This window comes from Rhineura floridana, chromosome 20, assembly GCF_030035675.1.
Source record: "Rhineura floridana isolate rRhiFlo1 chromosome 20, rRhiFlo1.hap2, whole genome shotgun sequence".
Lineage (NCBI taxonomy): Eukaryota > Metazoa > Chordata > Lepidosauria > Squamata > Rhineuridae > Rhineura > Rhineura floridana.
In genome coordinates this window covers 5,495,775-5,518,282 of record NC_084499.1, presented here as the reverse complement: position 1 = coordinate 5,518,282, position 22,508 = coordinate 5,495,775, and the positions used below count along the sequence as shown (strand labels likewise).

At 46.1% G+C, this 22,508-nt stretch overlaps 2 protein-coding genes across 9 annotated transcripts in view; one reads left to right on the top strand and one right to left on the bottom strand.

The window, feature by feature from the left end:
- Nucleotides 1-4,410, top strand: part of SPTAN1 (spectrin alpha, non-erythrocytic 1) — a 91,536-nt gene extending 87,126 nt beyond the window's left edge. For all 6 annotated transcript variants that reach the window (XM_061603672.1, XM_061603673.1, XM_061603671.1 and 3 more), the window contains 5 exons: nt 1,926-2,122; nt 2,445-2,498; nt 2,932-3,078; nt 3,553-3,700; nt 4,067-4,410. In XM_061603672.1, the coding sequence (XP_061459656.1) occupies nt 1,926-2,122; nt 2,445-2,498; nt 2,932-3,078; nt 3,553-3,700; nt 4,067-4,192 (672 nt within the window). In that variant the 3' untranslated portion in view covers nt 4,193-4,410. The remainder of the gene's footprint in view (nt 1-1,925; nt 2,123-2,444; nt 2,499-2,931; nt 3,079-3,552; nt 3,701-4,066) is intronic.
- Nucleotides 4,411-4,566: 156 nt separating this feature from the next.
- DYNC2I2 (dynein 2 intermediate chain 2) lies at nt 4,567-22,308 on the bottom strand. Of its 3 annotated transcripts, XM_061603678.1 has the most exons (10): nt 22,058-22,308; nt 18,789-19,052; nt 15,765-15,874; nt 13,555-13,712; nt 12,810-12,919; nt 11,405-11,572; nt 9,889-10,121; nt 9,492-9,537; nt 8,973-9,130; nt 4,755-4,842 (listed from the first exon to the last, which is right to left on the bottom strand). In XM_061603678.1, the coding sequence occupies exons 1-9, from the start codon at nt 22,133-22,135 to the stop codon at nt 8,975-8,977; spliced, it is 1,323 nt and encodes a 440-aa protein (XP_061459662.1). In that variant the 5' UTR covers nt 22,136-22,308; the 3' UTR covers nt 4,755-4,842; nt 8,973-8,974. The 3 variants fall into 3 exon arrangements, with proteins under 3 accessions (XP_061459660.1, XP_061459661.1, XP_061459662.1); XM_061603676.1 differs by lacking the exon at nt 9,492-9,537 and having other exon boundaries at nt 4,567-4,842; nt 22,058-22,306; XM_061603677.1 differs by lacking the exon at nt 9,492-9,537 and having other exon boundaries at nt 4,567-4,842; nt 21,995-22,085.
- Between the last annotated feature and the right edge of the window lie 200 nt (nt 22,309-22,508).

The following is a 22,508-nucleotide window of genomic DNA, read 5'->3' as shown; positions in this document are numbered from 1 at the left end:
TAGGCCCATCCACGTCTGGGGCCCGCAACTGTTCCATAACACTGGGTTCTAAGGTATATAGTATATTAGCCCAGTTAGTCCCTCTTTTGGGGTATAGCGGTAGCTCCCACTCCTGTTGAATATTAGCCAACAGCATAGGTGGGCACGGAATGCCCTTAGGCCCGGTCTTAACAGTAGGCAGTACCATAGCTGGCCTGGAGGAGGTAGGTTGTTCCTCAGAAGGAGCAGTCAGCTCCAGGGAAGCAATCACCTTTTTTAATAATGGTTCAAAATGAACTTCCAAAAATAGCCTGACCGAGTTTTGAGCCTCTGTTTCTGAGGCATCGGTCCATTCTCCGTCATCCATGGACCCTGTAGATCCGATTTCTGATAGGGCATCCTGGTGGTCCCGCTCATAATACGCCGTACCCATAGCCACCAAAGTCCGGTCAGGGGAAAGCAGTCTGGCAACCTGGCGTGGTCTCTTACATGGTGGGGGGGGCGGCTACTGCCGTAGGCTGTGGGCATTGTGGAGTATTGGGGGGTATCACAGTAAATGGTGGGACCTCCTCTAATAGTGCCTGCTTAAGTTGCCGAATTACGTCAGGCGAAAACAACTGTGCCAGCGTCATTGAAGGGGTTATTAAAGGAGCTGGCATAGGCTGAGGAGAGAGCTGGGGTGGAGAGACGGGGGGGCCATACCGCCCATGGGCTTCCGTCGTTCCCTCATCCTCCGATCTGCTGTCGTCCGGCTGCTCCAGTAGATGGCGGTGGACTGCAGGCTCTATCGAACACGTCTCTTGAGTGCCACTCAAGATGGCCGCCGCCGCCGCCTTTTCGGCGGGAAAAATCATTAGGGAGCTGGAAGAGGCAGTAGGCGGTGGTGAAAGGCTCACTTCGCACAGTAGGCCTCCACCCCGATTAGAGCTGTGCCGCGATGTAGCAGCGAAATTCATGCTCTGACGTGAGGCTTCTTGCCTATGCTCCCTGGCCGGACGTTGCACGTCCGCTGGAGCTGTTGCCGTCATGCCCAATATCTGCAGGGAACTGACCGCAGCAGGAGCTGGGTGCTGCCCTGATTTTTTGTGTCCCTTCTTGTTCTGGGATTGTGGGACAGACGGCGGCCGGGAACTGACTGCAGCAGGAGCTGAGTGCTGCCCTGACCCCTTATGGCCTTGCAGGGATCCGACCACAGTAGCCACTGTGTGCTGCCCTGTAGCTACGGGTTTTTGTCCTGGCGGTCTGAGAAGACGGCAGTGCTTCCATATCTCAGCCAGGAGAGAAAGAATAGGTACGAAAAGAGGAAGAGAAAGATAATAAGAAGTATAGAAAAGAACGAAGGAAAATAGAGGAGCTGTAGGCTGATAGTCTACAGAAGTGAGAGAAAAACAGCCAAAGGTTGTTGCCCGAGCTGAGACAGGAACAGAACTGGCATCACCTCAGTAAGAAGGGGAGGAGCCAAGAAAAAATTATGACAGGTTCCTGTCTCAAGCTGATTGGGGACTGTAACCCACGTGGAGACCTCACTGGCATCCATGAAAGAACCACCACCAGCAGTGATAGTGATTCAAATGTCTTGTGCACCTCATCCCTTCCCAACTGGAATGTATCCAATTGTGATAGTGCCATTTCCTTGCCTTGGTGGAGGTGTGTGTAGAAACCTCCGACTTTTGCATGGCCTACTGTATAAAGGTAAGAGGACTGTCCACTCTTTGGTAGCTTTGCCTCTGGTCCTGCCCACCGCTGGCATGCAGCCCTCAGGCTGGGCAAGGCTCCTAGGTTTCTGCTATTGGGTTCCTCACACCTCAGCAATTCTTGTAACAGAACTAGAGGCTGGGAGTCATTTCAGATGCAACTGAATTTAGCGTTAAACGGCAGCGTGTCTTGTGTGCATCCTTTTCAACAGGGGCCCCACTGATATGCATGATTTTCTCTCTCCCCAACAGCGCAAGCACCAGGAGATACGGGCAATGAGGAGCCAGCTGAAGAAGATTGAGGACCTTGGAGCAGCTATGGAGGAAGCTCTTATTCTGGACAACAAGTACACTGAGCACAGCACTGTGGGGCTGGCACAGCAGTGGGACCAGCTTGACCAGCTTGGGATGAGAATGCAGCACAATCTTGAGCAGCAGATACAGGCCAGGTATGGCCTCAGGCATCCTTGTCATGCTTGCTTTGCAGTACGAAGAACCATGGAACAGTTTCTGATCAGTTAGCTCTCTTTCAACATCTGATGGTTTATGCTTTTAATTTTGATTCCAAGTCTCTTAAAGGTGCTACGCAAACGGACCTGTGCAGCCATGGCCCATGGCCCAGTGTAGTTGACTTTGTGTGGGAGGCCTACGTCTGTCGCTGAGCACATGTTGGAAGCGTGGGAGGGGGCAGCGTTGTGGCTACTCCTACTGTGTGCACCAGGTACAGCAGCTTTCATTCTGCTTACTGCCCGTGTCCTCCTTCCTTTCTAGAAATACAACTGGAGTCACTGAAGAAGCCCTCAAGGAGTTCAGCATGATGTTTAAGTAAGTTTGCAGCTACTTTAATAGGGACAGTCATTGTTCACCTTGCCCATCCCAATTTTTTTTAATGGCAGGGTTTTTTAAAAAATTGGGGGGGGTGTGTCCCTGGTAGGGGTTGCCAGTTTGGGGGGTTAATGCCTTTTTTGGTGTTTTGGGGTGCATGTAGGTGTTTGCCTATTTTGGGGGTGGGTGGGAATCTCTAGTGTTTCTCCTGAGGCTTCAAGCAGTTGGGGACCCCTGCCGTACTTAAATTTCAGTCCTGTCAAACTCTAGGAGAGGTGGTACGGAGAAAGTCAGAACTGATAGCTAAATTTGTTCTGTGGTATAAATATGATCAAATCCCACTAAATATTGTAGATGTTTAAACTGTAGTTCGTAATCTGCTAGCAAAGGGACATCTCTAGCTAATTTAATGGCTTGCTGTCGTTCATTCCAGACACTTTGACAAGGATAAATCTGGTCGGCTGAATCACCAGGAATTTAAATCCTGCCTGCGCTCTCTAGGCTACGATTTGCCTATGGTGGAGGAAGGAGAGCCAGATCCAGAGTTCGAGGCTATTCTTGACACAGTTGATCCTAACAGGTACAGGCACCTCTCTATATATTTTTTAAAAGTTTCTAGTGTTCACGGGTAGAGTTGCATTTGAAAATGCAGTGGCAAGAACTGCCTAACTAGGATCAGAAAGATGTTAAGATTCGCTAATTATTTCTTCATCATAACAGATTTTAAACTGTCAAGTTCAATTATTATGACAGCACAGACATTTCATGTGGGCAGCGCTACTGAGTAAATTGCTCTTCTCTGCAAAGTTATTGGTCTTGGTTGAAGAAACTGACTTGGTAGAATACCAGTTCAATTCAGAGAGCTCATCTTTTTTAATCTTCAAACTTTTTCCTATGCAGTTGTCTATAAGCAACTTTTGCCTATTAAAAAACTGTCCTTCAGCTTGCTGTGGAGATCATGGATCACTTACGTCCATTAATATCAGTGGGTCTACTCAGTGTAGACAACCCCATATGCCGGAACAGTCTTGTGCTGTACTTGTTTCCTTGACAGGGATGGACATGTCTCGTTGCAAGAATACATGGCGTTCATGATCAGCAGGGAGACTGAGAATGTGAAATCCAGTGAAGAAATAGAAAGTGCTTTCCGTGCCCTGAGCTCAGAGGGCAAGCCCTATGTGACCAAGGAGGAACTTTACCAGGTAAGTGCCTGATGCTTTTCTCCCAGCTGAGGAAAGAATAGGTTTTTCCTGGGCCTTAACTACTTGTTACCTTTTCAGTGGGGGTTAAATAGCCATAGTGGAGACCTGTAGTCAGCAGTCCTTTCTTTCTCTGTCAATACTGTGTATGCAATGTTCCCACTAAAGTCTAAAACTAGCTCTAGTTCAGAATTCTGAGAGCCTCAGCAGAAATTACTGGAGGGAAAATCTGCAGTGTCAAGAATTGTTTCACTAAATAGTTTAGAAGCCAAAGAGTCACTTCTACTTCCCAGGAAGCTGCTGTACTTCTCTCTCTGTCTTCCTCCCTCCATTCCTGTTCTCACTACATGCGCCTCTCTTCCCTTTCAGAACCTGAGCCGGGAACAGGCGGACTACTGCATCTCTCACATGAAGCCATACATGGACAGCAAAGGCAGAGAACTTCCATCTGCCTATGACTACATCGAATTTACACGCTCACTCTTTGTGAATTGATAATCTAGCACCAGCCCTAGCTTTAGCTCTGCAGGATCCTGAGAATGCGCTTGTCATATCATCTGCCTCTTGGCTGTCTGCATGTGTCCATCGTTGTGCTCTAAAATAATCAATGTTACCTTTCAGATATAATCTTAAACTGCTTAGCTTAAAGCTCAGTACAATGAGCCATACATGTTGCAGTGTGCTTCAATAAAAGTTACTGGTCCAAGTGAAAACCTACTTTGGCTACTTCATAACGCGCCCCCAAAAAGGTTGCTTATGTAACCCCTCTTGGCCATCAAAGTGCAAGAAATGTTAATGCCCTCCTTCACACTCTGCACTACACAGTTACTACCAGAGTTGCGGGAGGAGGGGAGTTGTTAAAGGCCTGATGAGATCAATACATCAAGGTTTTTATTGTGGTCCCTATTAATCTGTGACTTCATTTGCTAGTTGGTCAAGATGGTTCATTTCCCGTGGTCCCTCTTCTGTGAAGTCTGAACTTAACTGCCATATCTTCACCATTCCACTCCCATCTCCAGCAGCAAGAAGCTGAGCCTGTCTGTGGTTGAACTCCAAGCAGTACACAGGGGTATGGTCCGAGGTCTGTTTGATCAAAATGGATGGCTTCTGAGAGCTCTTTCCAAAGTCAAACAGCTGCACTTCTCCTTGAAAACAAAGAAAACATTTTAAGTTATATTAGCTTAGCAGAGTTTTTGGGAACTACGTTCTTAATAATTATACTGAACTCTGCAGAACTCTCTTTTTGAGAGACTCCGACAGAAAACATCAAGCCTTTTTGCTAAAAGTTCAGAAACCAGAGAAGTTCTCCCTTGTAGTTGGCACCTTTGACAGTAAAACTGACCATGATGTCCTACATCTTAGTGCAGCAGTGAGACAGAAATTTTCTAAGTGCACATTTGTAGCACAGCTTCCACCATCCTTTGAAGTGTGGGCACAGGGCATCTTCTTCAAAAGTACCACTTAAGTCCCAACCCTCCTGTAGTTTTCCCAATTCTTCACTGCCCTTTTTAAAAAACAAATGACATGCTGCAAAGCAAATTAGGCAACTGGTTTCATTTAAATTCAGACACCAGTCCAATCTGTATGGTTTCTGTACTGTCATGGGCTCCTTTGGGAATTTAAAAGTAATAAAATAAATACTGTACATGGTGACACAAATTATGGGTTTAATACAGAATAATAAATACTGTACACCCATATTAGCTTGGGTCTTCCTCCAGCCCTGGTAAAGTACCCACCTGCCTACAGTTAATTTCATTAGACTCTTAAAGCTGAACACTTCCTTAGGCCCTTAACGCCATATGTTTTTAACCATTTTAAATTGATCACACACCAAAACAAGATGTTCTGATAATCACAGGGGACTGGAATGCAAAAGTAGGGAACAGAGAAGAACTAGAAACTGTGGGGAAATGGGGCTTAGGAGATAGAAATGAAGCAAGAGAAAGACTTACTGAATTCTGTGAAATCAATAATTTGTTTCTTGCAAACACATTTTTTGAGCAACCAAAAACACTACACATGGACATCACCAAATTGTCAATTTAGGAATCAAATTGATTATATAATTGGTAGCAGAAGATGGAGACATACTTTCTGCAAAAACAAGACCAGGAGCAGACTGCGGTACAGATCATGAACTGGTAATATTGAAAATCAGAGTAAAGCTAAAGGTGGACAACAAAGCAATCATAATACCAAAATACAATTTAAATAACCCAGAAGAATATAAAGATCAAATAAGGAACAGATTTGAGGCTTTAAACTTAGTTGATAGAGAACCAGAAAAACTATGGATTGAAGTCAGAAATACCAGGGAAGAATGCAAAAAGACAATACCTCTAGTTAAAAAGAGAGAACAACCTCAATGGATGACTGAAGAAACTTAAAATGGTTAAAGAGAGAAGGAAAGCAAAAGCAAAAGGAGACAAACACAATCAGAACCCTAAATGCAATAATACAGCGACTAGTACATGGGGACAAAGAACTATTACAATAGTTACTGTATAGAAATAGGACAACAAAAGTAGAACAAGAGCCCTATTCCAAAAGATTATAGAGAAAGGGAAATTTAAACCAAGAGTAGGGATGTTGCATAATCAACAGCAGAACACACTCACTGACAGATGAAAAGGACGATTGAAGCACTACACTGAAGAACTCTATAAAAGAGATGCAAGGATGACAGATTCATTGACAGAGGAGCCATATGATGAAGAACCAGAAATTTTAGAATGTGAGCTGCTCTTAAAATACTTGGCATACCTATAAAGTTGCTACAAGTTACTGAGACTGAATGTCCAAATTTTGACAAAAAATTGTCAACAAATATGGAAAACTAAACAATGGCCCACAGACTGGAAGCATTCAACCTATATCCCAATTCCAAAGGGGATCCCAGGGAATGCTGTTATTATCAAACTATTGCCTTAATATCCCATGCAAGCAAAATAACGCTCAAGATTCTACAACCAAGGCTCTTACCATATATGGAGCGAGAAATGCCAGACGTCCAAGCTGGATTTAGAAAGGGAAGAGGCACCAGAGATCACATAGCAAACATACGTTGGATAATGGAACGGAGCAAGGAATTTCAGAAGGAAATCACCCTGTGCTTTATAGACTACAGCAAAGACTGTGTAGATTATGAAAAGCTATGGAATGCTTTAAAAGAAATGGGGGTGCCACAGCATCTGATTGTCCAGATGCGCAACCTATACTCTGGACAAGAGGCTACTGTAAGGACAGAAAATGGAGAAACCGATTGGTTGCCAATCAGAAAGTGTATTTTATCACCCTATTTGTTTAATCTACATGCAGAACATATCATACGGAAAGCGGGACTGGACCAAGATGGAGGTGTGAAAATTGGAGGGAGAAATATCAATAATTTAAGATATGCAGACGATACCATACTACTAGCAGAAACCAGTAATGATTTGAAACGAATGCTGATTAAAGTTAGAGGAAAGCACAAAAGCAGGACTACAGTTGAATGTCAAGAAGACTCAAGTAATGACAACAGAAGATTTATGTAACTTTAAAACTGACAATGAGGGCGTTGAACTTGTCAAGGCTTATCAATACCTTGGCATAGTCATTAACCAAAATGGAGACAATAGTCAAGAAATCAGAAGAAGGCTAGGACTGGGGAGGGCAGCTATGAGAGAACTAACTAGAAAAGGTCCTCAAATGCAAAGATGTATCACTGAACACCAAAGTCAGGATCATTCAGACCATGGTATTCCTGATCTCTATGTATGGATGTGAAAGTTGGACAGTGAAAAAAGCAGGTAAGAGAAAAATCAGCTCATTCGAAATGTGGTGTTGGAGAAGAGCTTTACGCATACCATGGACTGCAAAAAAAAGACAAATAATTGGATGTTAGAACAAATTAAACCAGAACTATCACTAGAAGCTAAAATGATAAAACTGAGGTTATCATACTTTGGACATATAGTAAGACATGAGTCACTGAAACAGACAATAATGCTGGGAAAAACAGATGGCAGTGGAAAAAGAGGAAGACTAAGCAAGAGATGGATTGATTCCATAAAGGAAGCCATAGACCTGAACTTACAAGATTTGAACAGGGTGGTTTATAACAGATGCTCTTGGAGGTTGCTGATTCATAGGGTCACCATAAGTCGTAATCGACTTGAAGGCACAACGACATCAGCACTGACCATTTTAGCTATTGCTCAAAGTGAGGCCATAACACTAAGCTACAGATCATTTTTTAAAAGAAATGAAAGTAGAACCAAAAAAGTCTGCTTAAGTTTTTTAAATTGTTCTTATACCCTGCTCTTCCTCCTGCCTCAGCCCAGGGCAATTAGCAAAATACAAATATCATAAAAGAGTAATTAAAGTTAACAAATCAGTTAACTTTTAAAACACAATGGTTATGAACTCTTTAAAATGTACAACTAACTACCCAAAGCCTGCTGAACAAGTTTTTAAGTTGATGCCTAAGCGTCAGCAATGTGAGGGACAACTAAATCTCCCTACCCACTGATGGCACCAAACAGGGACACCCTCCTAGATCGTAAAGCTCAGATCAGCAGATATCATGGGATGCGCTCTTTCACAAACTTGGGCCCCACATCATATACACCAGTACCAATACCTTGAAAAGGGCCCAGTAGGCTAAGAGGCAGCTAGTGCAGAGTTATAAGGATCAGTATAACATGATATCTTCTCACTTGCCCATGTAACAACCCTGGTGGTGGCATTCTGCACTAGCTGTAGCATCTGAACAGTCTTCAAGGGCAGGCCCATGCACATTGTAGTCCAGCCAAAAAGTTATTAGTGCACAGTCACTGACACCACGCATAAGCACTCCTTGTCACTGAAGCCACCTGGACCTCCAGTGACCGCTTAAAATCGCGGAGTGCTTCCAATCTGATGACAGCTTCATCCTGATTATTAAATAGCCTGGAGGACAAACTAGAAGCCTGTGGGAGTCCACAGGATAAACGCCATGAAGCTGAGCAGGAGTCTCCCAATGCTATGTCTGTAGTAGATGTTCTGTGGGCAGAAATAGAACCATTCTAACAGTGTCCTCATTCCCCATCACACACAGCCACTCCAGGATGATGCTGTGGTCAGTAGTGTCAAATACTGCCAAAAGGTCAAGCAGAATCAACAATAGCCCTGACCATTAAAGGTTAGGATGTCCAAGAACATCAGGATGACTGTGTCACACCCAGGGCTGAAGCCAAAGTGAAATTTTCATTTTGCAATTCCTCTGTTTTGGGCTTAAAGCATACCTTACCTTCACCAGAAGCAGCTGCAAAAACCAAGGGTCGTATTGGAGACCATCTCACACTGAAAATATATTTCTTCGATAACTGAAGGGAAACAAGGGGCTGAGCTTGTAACATGGAGTGCAAATGAACGTGCCCATCGGTCCCTCCACTCAAAAACAGATTCCTGGAAATAAACAAACTTTGGGTAAGATGATGGAAAGCCTAAAGCCATCCAGAGGGGCTTTTTGCTGTGTCAGTTTCAGAGATCGCATTGCTTAGGCAAGACAGTAATCGCCTTCGCACGACAGGGCTGCACCAGGGATGAGAAAGCTGTGGCCAGATGTTGCTGGACTCCAACTCCCATCATCCTTGATCATGCTAGCTGAAGCTTATGAGAGCTGGAGGCCAAAATATTTGGAGGTTGGAGAAGGCTGCTTCAGATCCCAGAACATCATTCTGGACTGAAGTCTTTTAGGGGCTCTTGCAGAACAATCACTTATTTAAAAATGGGGACCATAAAGTAACAAAGAACTTCAGAGACTGACCGTTACAGCTTTTGGAGATGCCATTACCAGCATAAGCTCACTGAAGCTAAGAAGGCAAAAGGAAAGATTCAGGATGTGAACAACTGCCATGTCACTGAATTGCAACCTAGGCTTCTCTCAGTATTGAGTCAAGCCAAGTAGGCATCTTCTATCCTGCTACGTTCCATACAAACCATCAGCAGAAATACAGAATTTGCTATTGGTGGTTAGTCCTCCCACGTGCTCCAAGGGCAGAGCGATGTAAAGGGTTTATGGATGTCCCTTCCATTGGGAGGGCAGGAAGGGAACCACACACACAGAGCAGTGCCTGACAGACCGGGGCAGCGTTTCACCCATGAATCTCCGCTTACCCAGAAGTTGCATCTCAAGTTACAGTCAAGCAGAGCATATTGCTCACCTGTGGAAAGGTGAGCAGCTTACACAGTAGACGGGACCTCCGTGGGGGGAGAAGACAAACTGTGCAGGTGCCTTAAGTGGGATAGAGCTGCCTTTCTGCAGGAGAGCAACGGCCTCCGCTGCAGTAGAGCATTTCAACAAATAGCCACCTTCGGTGCCAACGACGAACACACTGGGCTCAAAGTGGGAGAAGGAGAGAGAGGTCACACCCACTGCGATGTCTCCTCGTGGATGCTGTGAGGGTAGGCGGAGAAAGGAAACAAACCCACTGTGAGTTTCAGAGGCGACACAAAAAGAGGAAGGAAAACCCATACTTTATTACTTTGAAAGATTCACTAAGAACACCTACTTAAGCAAGTCCTGTTGCATTTCCCAAGGCAAACCAGGGGTGACTTAGTGCTTCAAGTCCCCACATAACTTCTCCAGAAGCATTGTGGGTAGAAAGTTGGTCATTCTTGTTGCATGACTGAGAGGTGCACTGACAAACAGAAAGGTGAGAGCCTCTTCACAGGAGACCTGCCACTAAAAAAAAAGGCCTATGCAACAGAGACTACCCGGCTTGGCAGCGCCCCTCCAATACCTCTTTTAAAAGGCCCTGCAAGGTCACCCCATTGGCTCACCTCTGGGACCATCTACAGCCCACATCACTGGGTGTGGCTTAAGAATATCCCTGTATCAAGACAACAGACCCAGAGTCTCCAGGCCTTCTTTTAAACACAGTTAGCAACTGCACAACATGATCACACATCGGAGAGAGACCATCGTTCAGTGGCAGATCACATTCTTGGCATGCAGAGAGTCCCATAGCTGTTCCCTGGCATCTCCAGTTATCAGGAATGGGAACAACCTCTTGGGATTGTTGGACTCAATAGCCTTACAGGCCCCTTCCAACTCTGCTATTCTATGATTCTAAGAGATCCTCCACCAGTTGCAAGAAGCTACACTGGGTTAAACAGATGAATGGCTCAGCTCTGTTTATAAGGCAGGTTCCCTGGTTGGCGTGCAGGATGCATCCAGGAAATAGAAGTTTAAGTCCCACCCCGGTCCAGAACAGGTAGGGTACAGAATGCAGAATGTACAATGGTGCAGAATGTGATGATCATCCACCTCCTCTATCTCTCGTGGCTAATACGAATCAATGGGGGATGAAAACTGCCAACAGACCTAAGCAGACAGCCAGAAGTTGCCAAGTGCCAACCCGTCACACCTTGTCCTAAGTGGTCATCAGTTCCTCTAGGACACTGTTCTTTAGTCTTGGGTCCCCAGATGTTGTCGGACTACAACTCCCATCAACCCCAGCCAGCTTAGCCAATGGCCAAGGATGATGGCAGTTGTAGTCCAACAACATCTGGGGCCCAAGGCTGAAGAACAATGATCCTTTGGCTCGGCAGCTTGACACAGATTCTGCTCTATACTTGCACAAAGCTGCTGATGTAGTACACGACTGCTAACATTCTCCCAAGCAAGGTATAACCCCAAGCTCCCCTTGGACAACTCCATGCCCGGCCCAAACTAACCTTCTTCAGTTTTGTGCTCCTGGGAATCTGCTGCAACGCCAAGGCAAAGCCATCTGCAGGCTTGAGGATGCCGTCCCTCTCCTCCTGCCACACCAGGATCTTCCCATCGGTCGATACGCTCAGAATGCGGAAAGGGTGGCCATGTTTTGAGCCTTGGAGCCAACCAACCTAATTCGGAAACGAAAAGTCAAAAGAGAGCACCTTGCCAAGGCTGCTGGGAACAGACAGCAAGCAGCACGATGTATCCTCTGCATTCCTCGGGAAAAGAATTAGGCAGCAACACCACACAGCAGGTCGTTATCAAACCAGTAATTTACAGCGACCCAGTGCCAGTGTGCACCACTAGATGTAGCACCGACTCCTTGGAAAATTAAGTCCCCCCCACGCCAGGGCAATACACACATCCACTCAGTTTTTCTCAGAAATGGAAATGGAAAACAGGCCACCTGTCAAACGTGACAGGCAGAGCTGCGTATATTCATCCTCCCACTCACTCCCCAGGCAAGGCCCCACCAAGGAAAGCAGACCGTGGAAAAGACACCACCCAGGCCTGGTCCACAGCAACAGGGCTGTTCTTCTGCACCACCTCCTAGTTTGTGCTTGCGAAGACGGGTATTTCCTATCTTCCCTTCCCTGGATAGTCATAAGACTCTCTCGTTTTTTATTTTATTTAGGTCCATCCAGCCGATTCAAGAAATCTTAATTGAACACCTGCATGAGGGTTTTTTTAGTGCAGCATTTGCCATCCTGGTGCCCTCCAGATGTTTTGGACTGCAACAGTGCTGGCTGGGGTTGATGGCAGCCATAGTCCAAAACATCTGGAGGGCACCAGGATGGCAAATGCTGCACTAAAAAAACCCTCATGCAGGTGTTCAATTAAGATTTCTTGAATCGGCTGGATGGACCTAAAGGCTCTTTTAGTTTATTAGCCAGTGTATCAAATATTTATACAAGGAAACAATCGTTCTGAAGCAAACAACTGGGGATCAACCAAGATGCAACTTTATGCACAGTTTGGGCAATAGGCCACGTCTTCCTTTACAAAAAATAACTGTGGAAGGCTCCGATTCAGATCAGGACTTTAGGGTGAGCAGCATGAAGCGTTAAAGCCCCACCCCCTTCCTCTTCCCCACAAAATAAAGGAGCAAGAAGAGGCAGCAACCCACAGCTAGGAATGCTTAGCTCCAGGACTGCTCTTCGGCATTGTTCCGTAGATCAAAGGGGGAAGTTGTTTTCAGCCAAGAAAAGCCTCCCGTCTGCTGGCAAAAGCAATCCGTCCCCACTGGGGATGGCGACTGAGGTGCCCAGAACAGAGAAGGGACCATGGAAATCTCCCTTGAGAACTCTCTCCCTCCGTCTCGCCACAAAGCACAGCCTGTCTAGGGATGGCACCTTCCCCTCATACCTGATAAATTGGATCGGTGTGGGTGTCATCAGTCATTCCTGTCCTCCAGACCAAGGGGTCTTCTTGTCTGCTGGTGTCCCACACTAGGACCTCCCCACTGAAAAGGCCTCCTAAAAGGAAGAAGCCACACCTGAGAAAGGGACGTGATGCCTCCGTGTGTTTACTGTGATGCTGAAACTTTTTCAGTGGTTTAAGCAGCACTTCTAATGTGCCACATCCTTCTACCACTGCGATGCGGGGAGGGGGGACAGGTGTGGAGCTGCTAACTTGATGGGGGAGCAGCAATGGGAGGGGGGGCTACCCTTCCCTGACACAAACATACAGTTTCCCCAATCAAAATCACATCCTTGAAGCTCCAACTATCCCTGTTTGGGGGGCTGGGGAAGAGCAGTACCACAAAGAAAAGATGCCAAGAGACCAGAACAGATCACATGTCATGTGTTCCCTCTTGGCCAATCTAACTGCATGCAGAGGCAAGCCTGCAGGCTCAGACCACACAATGACGCCCAAGTTACTGCTTCCCCACAGAAGGAGGAGGAGGGGCCATGCTGGATTTCAGCTGCCTGGCTGGGCAAACGGCCACATCCTCAGAGGAAGCTTTTAGGCAGCTTCCAGGGGGCTGCTGGTCATCTGAAGCACTGAAGAAGGCACCACATAAACGCAGCTGTGCTACTGAGAGGTGGCAAAAATGCCAGGCAAGGCAATGCGAGTCGAATGAATGGAAGCAACCAGCAGAGCAGGATACCAGCTATGAGCGAAGGCTGCAGTGGATGGAAAGCCAAACACATAACGGAACTGGGAACTTCCACCACTAGATCCGGATGTTTGGGGTCTAGCGCTCTGCGGTCAAGATTCCAGGTGCAGACGTAGGATTTTTCCGTGCTCCAATCCCCATCATCCAGTCTGCAAGTAACAAAACAAAAAAAGGAGTATCAGGCAGGTGTTGCCTAGAGAGGACACCCAGCCTGCCTGGAGACCTGCCCCCTCCAGACCAGGGGGGGTGGTGAATGTGGTCCTCCAGGCCACTCTATCTACCCCCCAGGCAATACCCCTCACTAGTCCTAGAGGATAACTAGACTGATTTTTTCATATTTTTGTGTGTGGAGATTTTACACATGCCCACACAAATATAAATATACCCAAGTTCACTCAGAAGTGTATCCCACCAATTCCATTGGAACTTACAAGTGAGGAAGCTTAGGATTTCCCCCTAAAATTAACACCATCCTCTGCTGTTATTGGTCCGGGGACTGGAAACAAAGCCCTATGAGGAGAGACTGAAAGAGCTGGGCATGTTTAGCCTGGAGAAGACTGAGGGGAGATATGGTAGCACTCTTCATGTACATGAAAGGTTGCCACATAGAGGAGGGCCGGGATCTCTTCTCGATCGTCCCAGAGTGCAGGACACGGAATAATGGGCTCAAGTTGCAGGAAGCCAGACTTCGACTGGACATCAGGAAAAACTTCCTAACTGTTAGACCGGTACCAGAATGGAACCAATTACCTAGAGAGGTAGCGGGCTCTCTGGAGGCATTCAAGAGGCAGCTGGACAGCCATCTGTCATGAATGCTTTGATTTGGATTCCTGCATTGAGCAGGGGGTTGGACTTGATGGCCTTATAGGCCCCTTCCAACTCTAATATTCTATGATTCTATGGCTTTAGTAGTATATTTTAGCCTCACATCACCGTGGAGGGTAGGTTAGGCTGGGAAAGCGACTGACTGAACAGAGGCTGCTAAGTGAACTTCTTGCCTGAGCAGGCTTGAACCCAGGTGCCTTGCCCAAACGCAGCGCTCTCTCAGCTACCCTGCACAGGGGCCCTCCCACCTCCCAACAAGAGCAACATTAGCATTTGCCATTGGAACGTCCTCAAAAGGCAACTGCGTAAGGCTCCCACACAAGCATTTGACCTTGGAGAGGAAAATACTTGTGCAAAGCCCTTGAGAGCTACAAAGCAAAGGAGACAGGGTCATCTACACCCACAAAAACGTATGATGGGGGAAAAAACATTTTATGAAAAGCAAGTGGTGTGGATATGCAGTTGGTGCTAACAAATATATCTACCTCTTTCAATTCTTCCTCAGTCTAAAAATGTTACATTACTTGTATTATTGTTATTATTTAAATTTACATCCCGCCCTTCCTCCTAGTAGGAGCCCAGGGCAGCAAATAAAAACACTAAAAACCCTCTTTTTAAAAAAAACCCTCTTCCCTCTCCTTGGTCCTGCTCTTGATCCGAAAGAGGTTTCCAACTATCCTTCCAACTTTAATCGGAAGATTCAAGTCAATTAACTGGCTACTGTTGGAAATCAAAAGCTGGACTACACTGACCTTTAAGTTATCAGACAAGTTTAGAGATCTAATGAACTTGTGGCCTTCCAGATGTTATAGCTCCAGCCAGCATGATTAATAGTCAGGGGTGACAGATGTGATCCAACATCTGGAGGGCTGAAGGTCTCCCTGCCCTCCGCCCCACCAATCCCAATGAGCACCAGACACCACTGGCTGAAGCGACTTCCTGTAATGACAGAACCTGCTTAAATCTGTACAGCTGCACCCCTTCATCTGAATAGCACTGTGGTCACACTAGAGTCCCCTTCACTCACAAGAAAAGGGGGCATAACGCCAAAGCCCCCCCCCCCAAATCTAGAGGCTTTGGCCATGATAACTGAGAATGGAACTTTCATGTGCAGAGGCAGTCTATCTCTGAATACAAGGATCTGGGGACAAACAAGAGAGGAGGTTATTGCTGTCTTGTCCTGCTTGTGGGCTTCCTGGCACATCGGGCTTCCTGGCACATCGCTGGCCACTGCGGGAGACAGGATGCAAGGCTAGAGGAACCTCCTTAGTGAGTGGCTTACTCTTAGAATAAAGCTTTTACAAAAATTTTAGAATGCAGCCTACCCAGCAGCAGCCCAGCAGGCATTCCTGCAATCACAGTTTGGATCAACTCACCTGCCGTACGAACATGCAACAACTGCCCCAGTGGCGTTCCAGGAGACGCTGGTGACTTGCAGCTTGCGCTCTTGTGCTTCAGGATACGACAGACTATGCAAGCAAGAGACCTGCAAAAAAGCAGAATACTGACGCTATCCCAGAATTAAAGCCCAAGCCACTGCAACCCTCTCTCCATTCCAACACATCATTTTGGCAGCCAGAGACAGAAATAAGTGAATAATTTCCCAAATATACAGAGTTCTACTATCATTAGGGGCAGATGGTATGAATGGTTTTAAAAAGGCATGGGAGGGAGACTGGGGTGGTGAGACTGATGAACAGGAGTGGAAGACATTCTGGGATAAACCACTGGAAACACATCCACTCCACAGATCTGAGGCCATGTTAAAGGTGGCACATAGGTGGTACCTAACGCCTGTTCACCTTTCTAGAATGAATGTGGTGCACACTCCCACTTGTTGGAGGGGGTGTCCCTCGCTGGGGACTTATCATATGTGGTGGGAGTGTGCTTGAGTGAAACCTTTCTGGACCCAAGTCTTTGATGCAATACAAAGTATCACAGCCTCAGTTCCAGAGGACTCCACAACTTGCATTTTTGAACCTTTTTGTAGGTGCCAATTAAGCCCCCCCCAAAAAAAACCACTTATAGGCTACTTATTGATGGCTGCCAGGATCACAATTGCAACTTACTGGAAGGATTTAATTGAAGCCACTTTGAAGCAATGGTATCAAAAGCTCTGGTACTTGGCTTTTGTGGAAAAATTAACAACTAAATTCCGGTTGGCGCAAGGTACAACCAAAACCGATAAATTTTTAAATACATGGTATCCGTTTGTAGCGTATATTAATCAAAATGAACATAGTAAAAAGCTGTCCTTGTATTACACCCACATCTGGAATGCCTAAGAGTTGCAATAGTGACTTGGAGTGGTTTAAAACTCTACTAATCCAATATTGACACTTGATTTTTGCTTTTCCTTTTTATGTTGTGTAAAAGATTTGGCAAAGACTCTTTAATAAGTACAAATAATTGATATGGAGACAGAATGTCGGCAACATTTATTTTCTCGAAGTGCAATGATGGGCGACGGTGGGGTGGGGCAGACTGGGGGGAAAAGGGTCAGTTGTTTGATATAAACTTTATTCATGTTTTCCAATTTCCAACAGTTGTGTTGGCAATGGCATATGTTTATTTTGAAAATTAATAAAAAATATTTTTAAAAAATATTGACACTATTACAGAGAGAGATGTAGAGAACTAGCAGCAGAGAACAAGAAAGAAAGAGGGTCATTTTAAACGGGCAGCTACAAACTGATCCAATGGAGCAGTGCGCAGTTCCCCTGGCTGCCAGTCTGCCACCTGCAGTCTGTCTATTGACGGGAGGCAATTCCACGCCTCTGCAAGTGTGTGGAGGGCAATCTCAGTTGCCAGACTAGGAAATCCAGAAAAAAGAGGACAGGCAAGGCAGTTGAAAGTATTGGCTGGAGAAGACAAGGGAGAGAAGGAGACAGTAGGGGACAGGGGTTCTTCTCACACAGCCATGCCAGCACTAGTGAAAGGAACCACTCCACTCCACTCCTTCCTTTGCTTCTGGTCTCCCCACAGCTCAGTCTTTGGGAAGGGCGGCGACTCAGTCCTACACCAACTACTTTGCATGCAGAAGGTCTCACTCAGGTTCAGTCGCCGGCATCTCAGGGTAGGGCTGGAGAAAGCACCTGTTAGAAATCCTGAAGAGTTGCTGCCAATCAATGTAGACAATACTGAGTTAGATGGACCAATGGTCTAACTCAGTATAAAGCAGCTTCCTGTATTCCTAAGCCACATTAACAACTGCCTCCTCTTCAGGACACACATCTAGACCAGGAAGCTTTTTTGGGTCAAGGGTCTCACTAACACAGGGTTAACCCTGGATGTCAAAATGGACGTGGCCAAAGTATAAAATTGGGTGTGACATTTTTAAAAAAAGATAATTGGGGGAGGGGAACCACAAACACATGTGGCCATCACAGAATCACAGCAGAGGACCTGCAGGAGTACTCAGTAAAAAATGTAATTAATGAACAAATGTGGGGAACAAAAAAGTTTTGGCATCAGAGTGGGGTACCTATGGGAGAGTAAAAAATGGAAACATTTTAAAAATGGAAACATTGGGGGGGATTCTTTTGGCATCATAGTGTGGGATCCATAACAGCAGTAAAAAATTGTTGTTGTTTTTTTAAAATTAATCTGTTGGCGGCCTGAGGCGGGCATAAAAATACTTGGGGGCCCAGATGCAGTCCACAAATTAGCCACCCCAATCAAATGAAGTGACTAACTGGCAGGGAGGGATAGAAAGATCTGTCGATTTCTATTCTTCTCTCATTTTTCCAATCTTAAATTCAGTTCTGAACATTTCTGCAGAAATCTGCGATTTAAAAAAAATCCCCATGGAAATCCTTCAATGTTTCGTGTGAATTTCTCCTCACACACACATTTTCTGTATGCAGTTTTGACTAATGTACACATTTTGCAAACAATTTCTCCTAATCTAATGCACTGTTGTATGTTATTTTTACTAATATATCATTTTTGTGCACATTTTCCCTTAGTGTGTACATTTTTGTAAACACCGTTTGGAGAACTGCATCACAAAATTTGGGTAAGAGCAAGTTTTGAAGGATGGCTGTGTTTCCGTTCTCATATTGTTCCAGAAAGTCCAGATTTTACTGATTTGGTTTTAATGCGCAAACTGAATCAGATTTCTCCCCCATCCTTACTGGCAGGATACAACACTGGAGTTTGGAGTGAATCAGAGAGACCAAGGGCGGAGGTCCCACTGGGCTTTTGGCATCACCCTACTTACCTCTGCCCCTCACGGCTGCCACTTAAGCTGCTTGTCAGCAGCCAGTTCAAAGGCTGACAAACCTAACCACATTCACCTTGTGCGAGGACTTTCCTCACTGAGTATTAATGAATCTGCGACATGCAAACAAAGGCAGAAGTTATAAATATTAATGCTACCACAAGAACGAGTACTTTACCGTTTCATTCTGATCTGCCCAGTTCACCTCAAAGCCATCGAAGGCATGGCTTTTCCAGTTTTTGTCAAGCTCCCTGATGACAGCTTCTTCCACACTCTGCAGAAAGGAACGCAGGCTAGCATAATCCACAAGCACAGGGGATGGAAGAGTAGTCAGTCCTCGGCCCTGCTCTCTCTCGCTGTCTGTCTGTACGCCAGCATCTCGGCAGCAACAGGACTGGGTTACAGCTTCGGCTGTGGAGATTAATCTTGTCTGGGTGCTTTTCTGTTAAAATGAGAATTGTGCAGCCAGTAAAAGCAAGAGGGAAACTCAGTCCAGGTAACTTTGCCGCAGTTGTTTCGTTCCGATTCAAAACACAAGTCCTTTAGCAGGCTCATCGTGGCTGCCTTGATTTACGCCAACGCAGCTCAACATCTTTTTTTTTTTTAAGTTCCAGAAACACATCAGCCCGACCTTCTCCTTACCTACAAAGCATATGGTTTGATTCTATGTAGTGCTTAACCATAAGCCCATATTTACACCTCACCTTCATGCCTGACATTAAGTCTCCAACTGGGAGTGCTCCAGTTAAGGGTTCTAGCCAGCTGTAATTTTTTTCTCCTTTTTTCATTATATTTTTAATTAACAGCTTCCTGACCAATACACACATATTCAACAATATGATTTGTGTCAGAAATACAATGGAGAGCACAATAATTACACAATTAGGGGAAGGACCATAGCTCAGTGGTAGAGCACTTGCTTTGCATGCAGAAGGTCTCCAATGTCATCTCCAGGTAGGGCTGGGAATGTCTCCAGTCTGAACCCCTGAAGAGCTGCTATCAGTCAGTACTGAGAACGCTGAACTAGATGGACCCTGCTCTGACTTGGTATAAAGCAGCTCCCTATGTTTTTATTTAGATCAGCCATTTACTCAGAACCCTGAGGACTGGAACCTTAGTTTATTTTTAGGGAAAGGGCTGTAGCTTAGTGGGAGAGCTTCTGCTAGCATGCAGAAGATCCCAGGTTCAATCCCTGGCATCCCAGATGGAGATCGGAATGTACCCTGTCTGAAACCCTGGAGAGCTGCCAGTCAGTGTTAATACTGAGCTAGATGGACCAGGAGTCTGACTCAGTTAAAGGCAGCTTCCTCTAGTGGGGAAGGACCATAGCTCAGTGACAGAGTTCCTGCCTTGCATCCTGAAGGTCCCAGGTTTGAGCCCCACCATCTCTAAGTAGGGCTGGGAAAGAACCCTGAAATCCTTGAGAGCTGCTGCTACTCAGTGTAGGTAATCACTGAGCTAATGGACGAAGGGCCTGACTCTGTCTGTCTAAACCAGCTTTGTACGTTGTCCTTTGCTGACCAGGCCAGACACACCAGAGTCTGCAGTGAGCAGACAACGTTTAGATCATGGCCTGCTTTGGCCCAGGAACTGGTGGCCCCCAACCTGAAACCCTGAAGAGCCACTGCCAGTCAGTGTAGACGTTACTGAGCAAGATGGACCAATCACTGTGTAAGAAAGCGCCCAGTGTCCCTAATGCAGTTCAGTATAAGCCTCATTCTCAGTCTTGCCACCAACACACGTTATGGGAGGATATCACACCAGAACAAGGTGTCCAGCCATTCTCTCTTCTAGCGTACTTCCTTACATTCCCGCACCTAAACACACAGTCAGACAGCATTCCACACCAGGCATGCTCAGTCCCCATTTAGCTATTGCTTTAAGTCACTTTGAGTTCATTTCTTTTAAGCAACTAATGGATAAAATAATAAATGTATAAATTTATTGAAAGCATTTTACATCACTCTTCAGCCAAAAAGTCTCCCAGAGAGCAGTTTAGGGCTCCCCCCGCCAACGTTTTTGTGTACATCTGCAACCCCAGGGTTCCCCCACCTCCTCAAGCCTGGCAATACCTCCTCCTTCTGTGGGAAGTATCATTTTGGCTACATAAGAATCCAAACTGAGAATTGAGCTCCCTATTAGTATATGGCCTCTGCCCTTGAAGCCCTGTGGCAGTTTCTTCTCTCACCCGCAAAGTCTATTGCATTTTAAGCCCACCCTTTCTCCAAAGAGCTCAGGGTGATGTTCACGCCTCCCCTGGCTGCTCTTTTATTCTCACCTGCAAGGTGATTAAGGCTAAGAGAGAGAGAGAGACAGCAGGTGGCACACATGATTCTCTCTTCCCCCCCCCCACCGCCTCTTTGAAGTGGGTCAGGCTGAGAGAATATATATCTTTAACTCAGTGACATAGGGGGAGGCTGAAAGTTGGCAGCATAGATTTCATTTATTTAAGCTGCAATTCTAACCCCACTTATCTGGGAGAAGTGCCATGAATTCAATAGAACTTTATTTCAGTCGGGATCGCAGCCTTAATATTTTTATTTTTCTCAGATAAGAAAGAAAAACAAAAATATCTTTCTCTCTCAAGCAACTCATATCAATATTAACAACAATAAACAACAATAATAATAAAGTCTCCCTGATTATCCTCACTCACAACCATGGAGTAGCAGGTCAGGCTGAGAATTAAGGCCCTGCATTTCAGACAATAATAGTCTCCCAAGCAATTCCAATATTAATTATAAAAAGACCCCCCTTATCCTAACAACAATCTTATGAAGGAGGTTAGGCCGTGGTTCAGTGGTAGAGCATCTGCAGAAGGCACCAGATTCAATCTCCAGGCAGGGCCAGGAGAGACTCCTGCCTGAAATCCTGGACAACCGCTGCCAGTCAGTGTAGATAATACTGACCAAGCTGGACTAATGATCTGACTCAGTATAAAACAGCTATGTTCTTATAAGAGTAGATAGCATACATAGTTTCCTCCTCCCAACAACCCTTTGAGGTAGGCTAGACTGACAGGGCCAAGGTCACCCAATGAGCCGCTTTTGCATCCCTCTAAAAGTATAGGCATAGCACAGTGGGGAGGAGAGCCTGGCTGGGAGTCCAGAGTCTGAGTTCAAATCCCCGCTGGTGTCTCCTGGGCGTCAAGGGCCAGCTCAAGTTCACCCCCACAGGGAGTGGCTCAGGGGTTACGTGCCCTGCCACCTGTGCAGCCGTGGGCAAGCTGCATAGGCCCAAGGAGCCCAGTTGCCCCCCAGCTGGCAGTTGCGGACAAGGAAGGGGCTGGCATGTGCAGCTGTGGCAAGCTGAGCAGGCCCTAGCCAGCTGGGGAGGGCTAGCCTCAGAGGAAGGCATGGTAAACCCCCTCTGAATGCCGCTTACCGTGAACATAGGGTCGCCATAAGTTTCCGTTTAAAGTAAGGAATGAGGACCAAGCACTCTCACCTCCTCGCAGCGAGCCCCCTGGTCCCTTCTCCACACCGACTCCACATCAACTCCGCTCGCCACGGAGTCCCCGAACATCCCGAGAAACGGCTCCTAATCATCCGCGCCTAGGTAGGCCCAGCGGAGGTGGTTGCCATGGCAACGAGGACCGGCGACGGCTCCTGATGACGTCGCACTCAGAGCGAAGCGGGAAGGCAGTACGACGCCCCCAGAACCGCCGTCTTGCGAAAAGGCAACGAAGCCGCGCTTCTAAGCCCTCTGACGCCATATTTGTTAAGGGCGCGAAGTTTTTATTTCTTCCAAGAACACCTTCCAACCTAGGCTTTTCACCGTTTTAATAAGAAGTGTGGTGTTGTTCAGCTTGGCTTGTAGTACTCAACGTCAAATGACAGAGAGTTAGTCCAAGAAGGAGTGCTGTATATTTGATACATAGAGTAGGAGCGATAGGAGT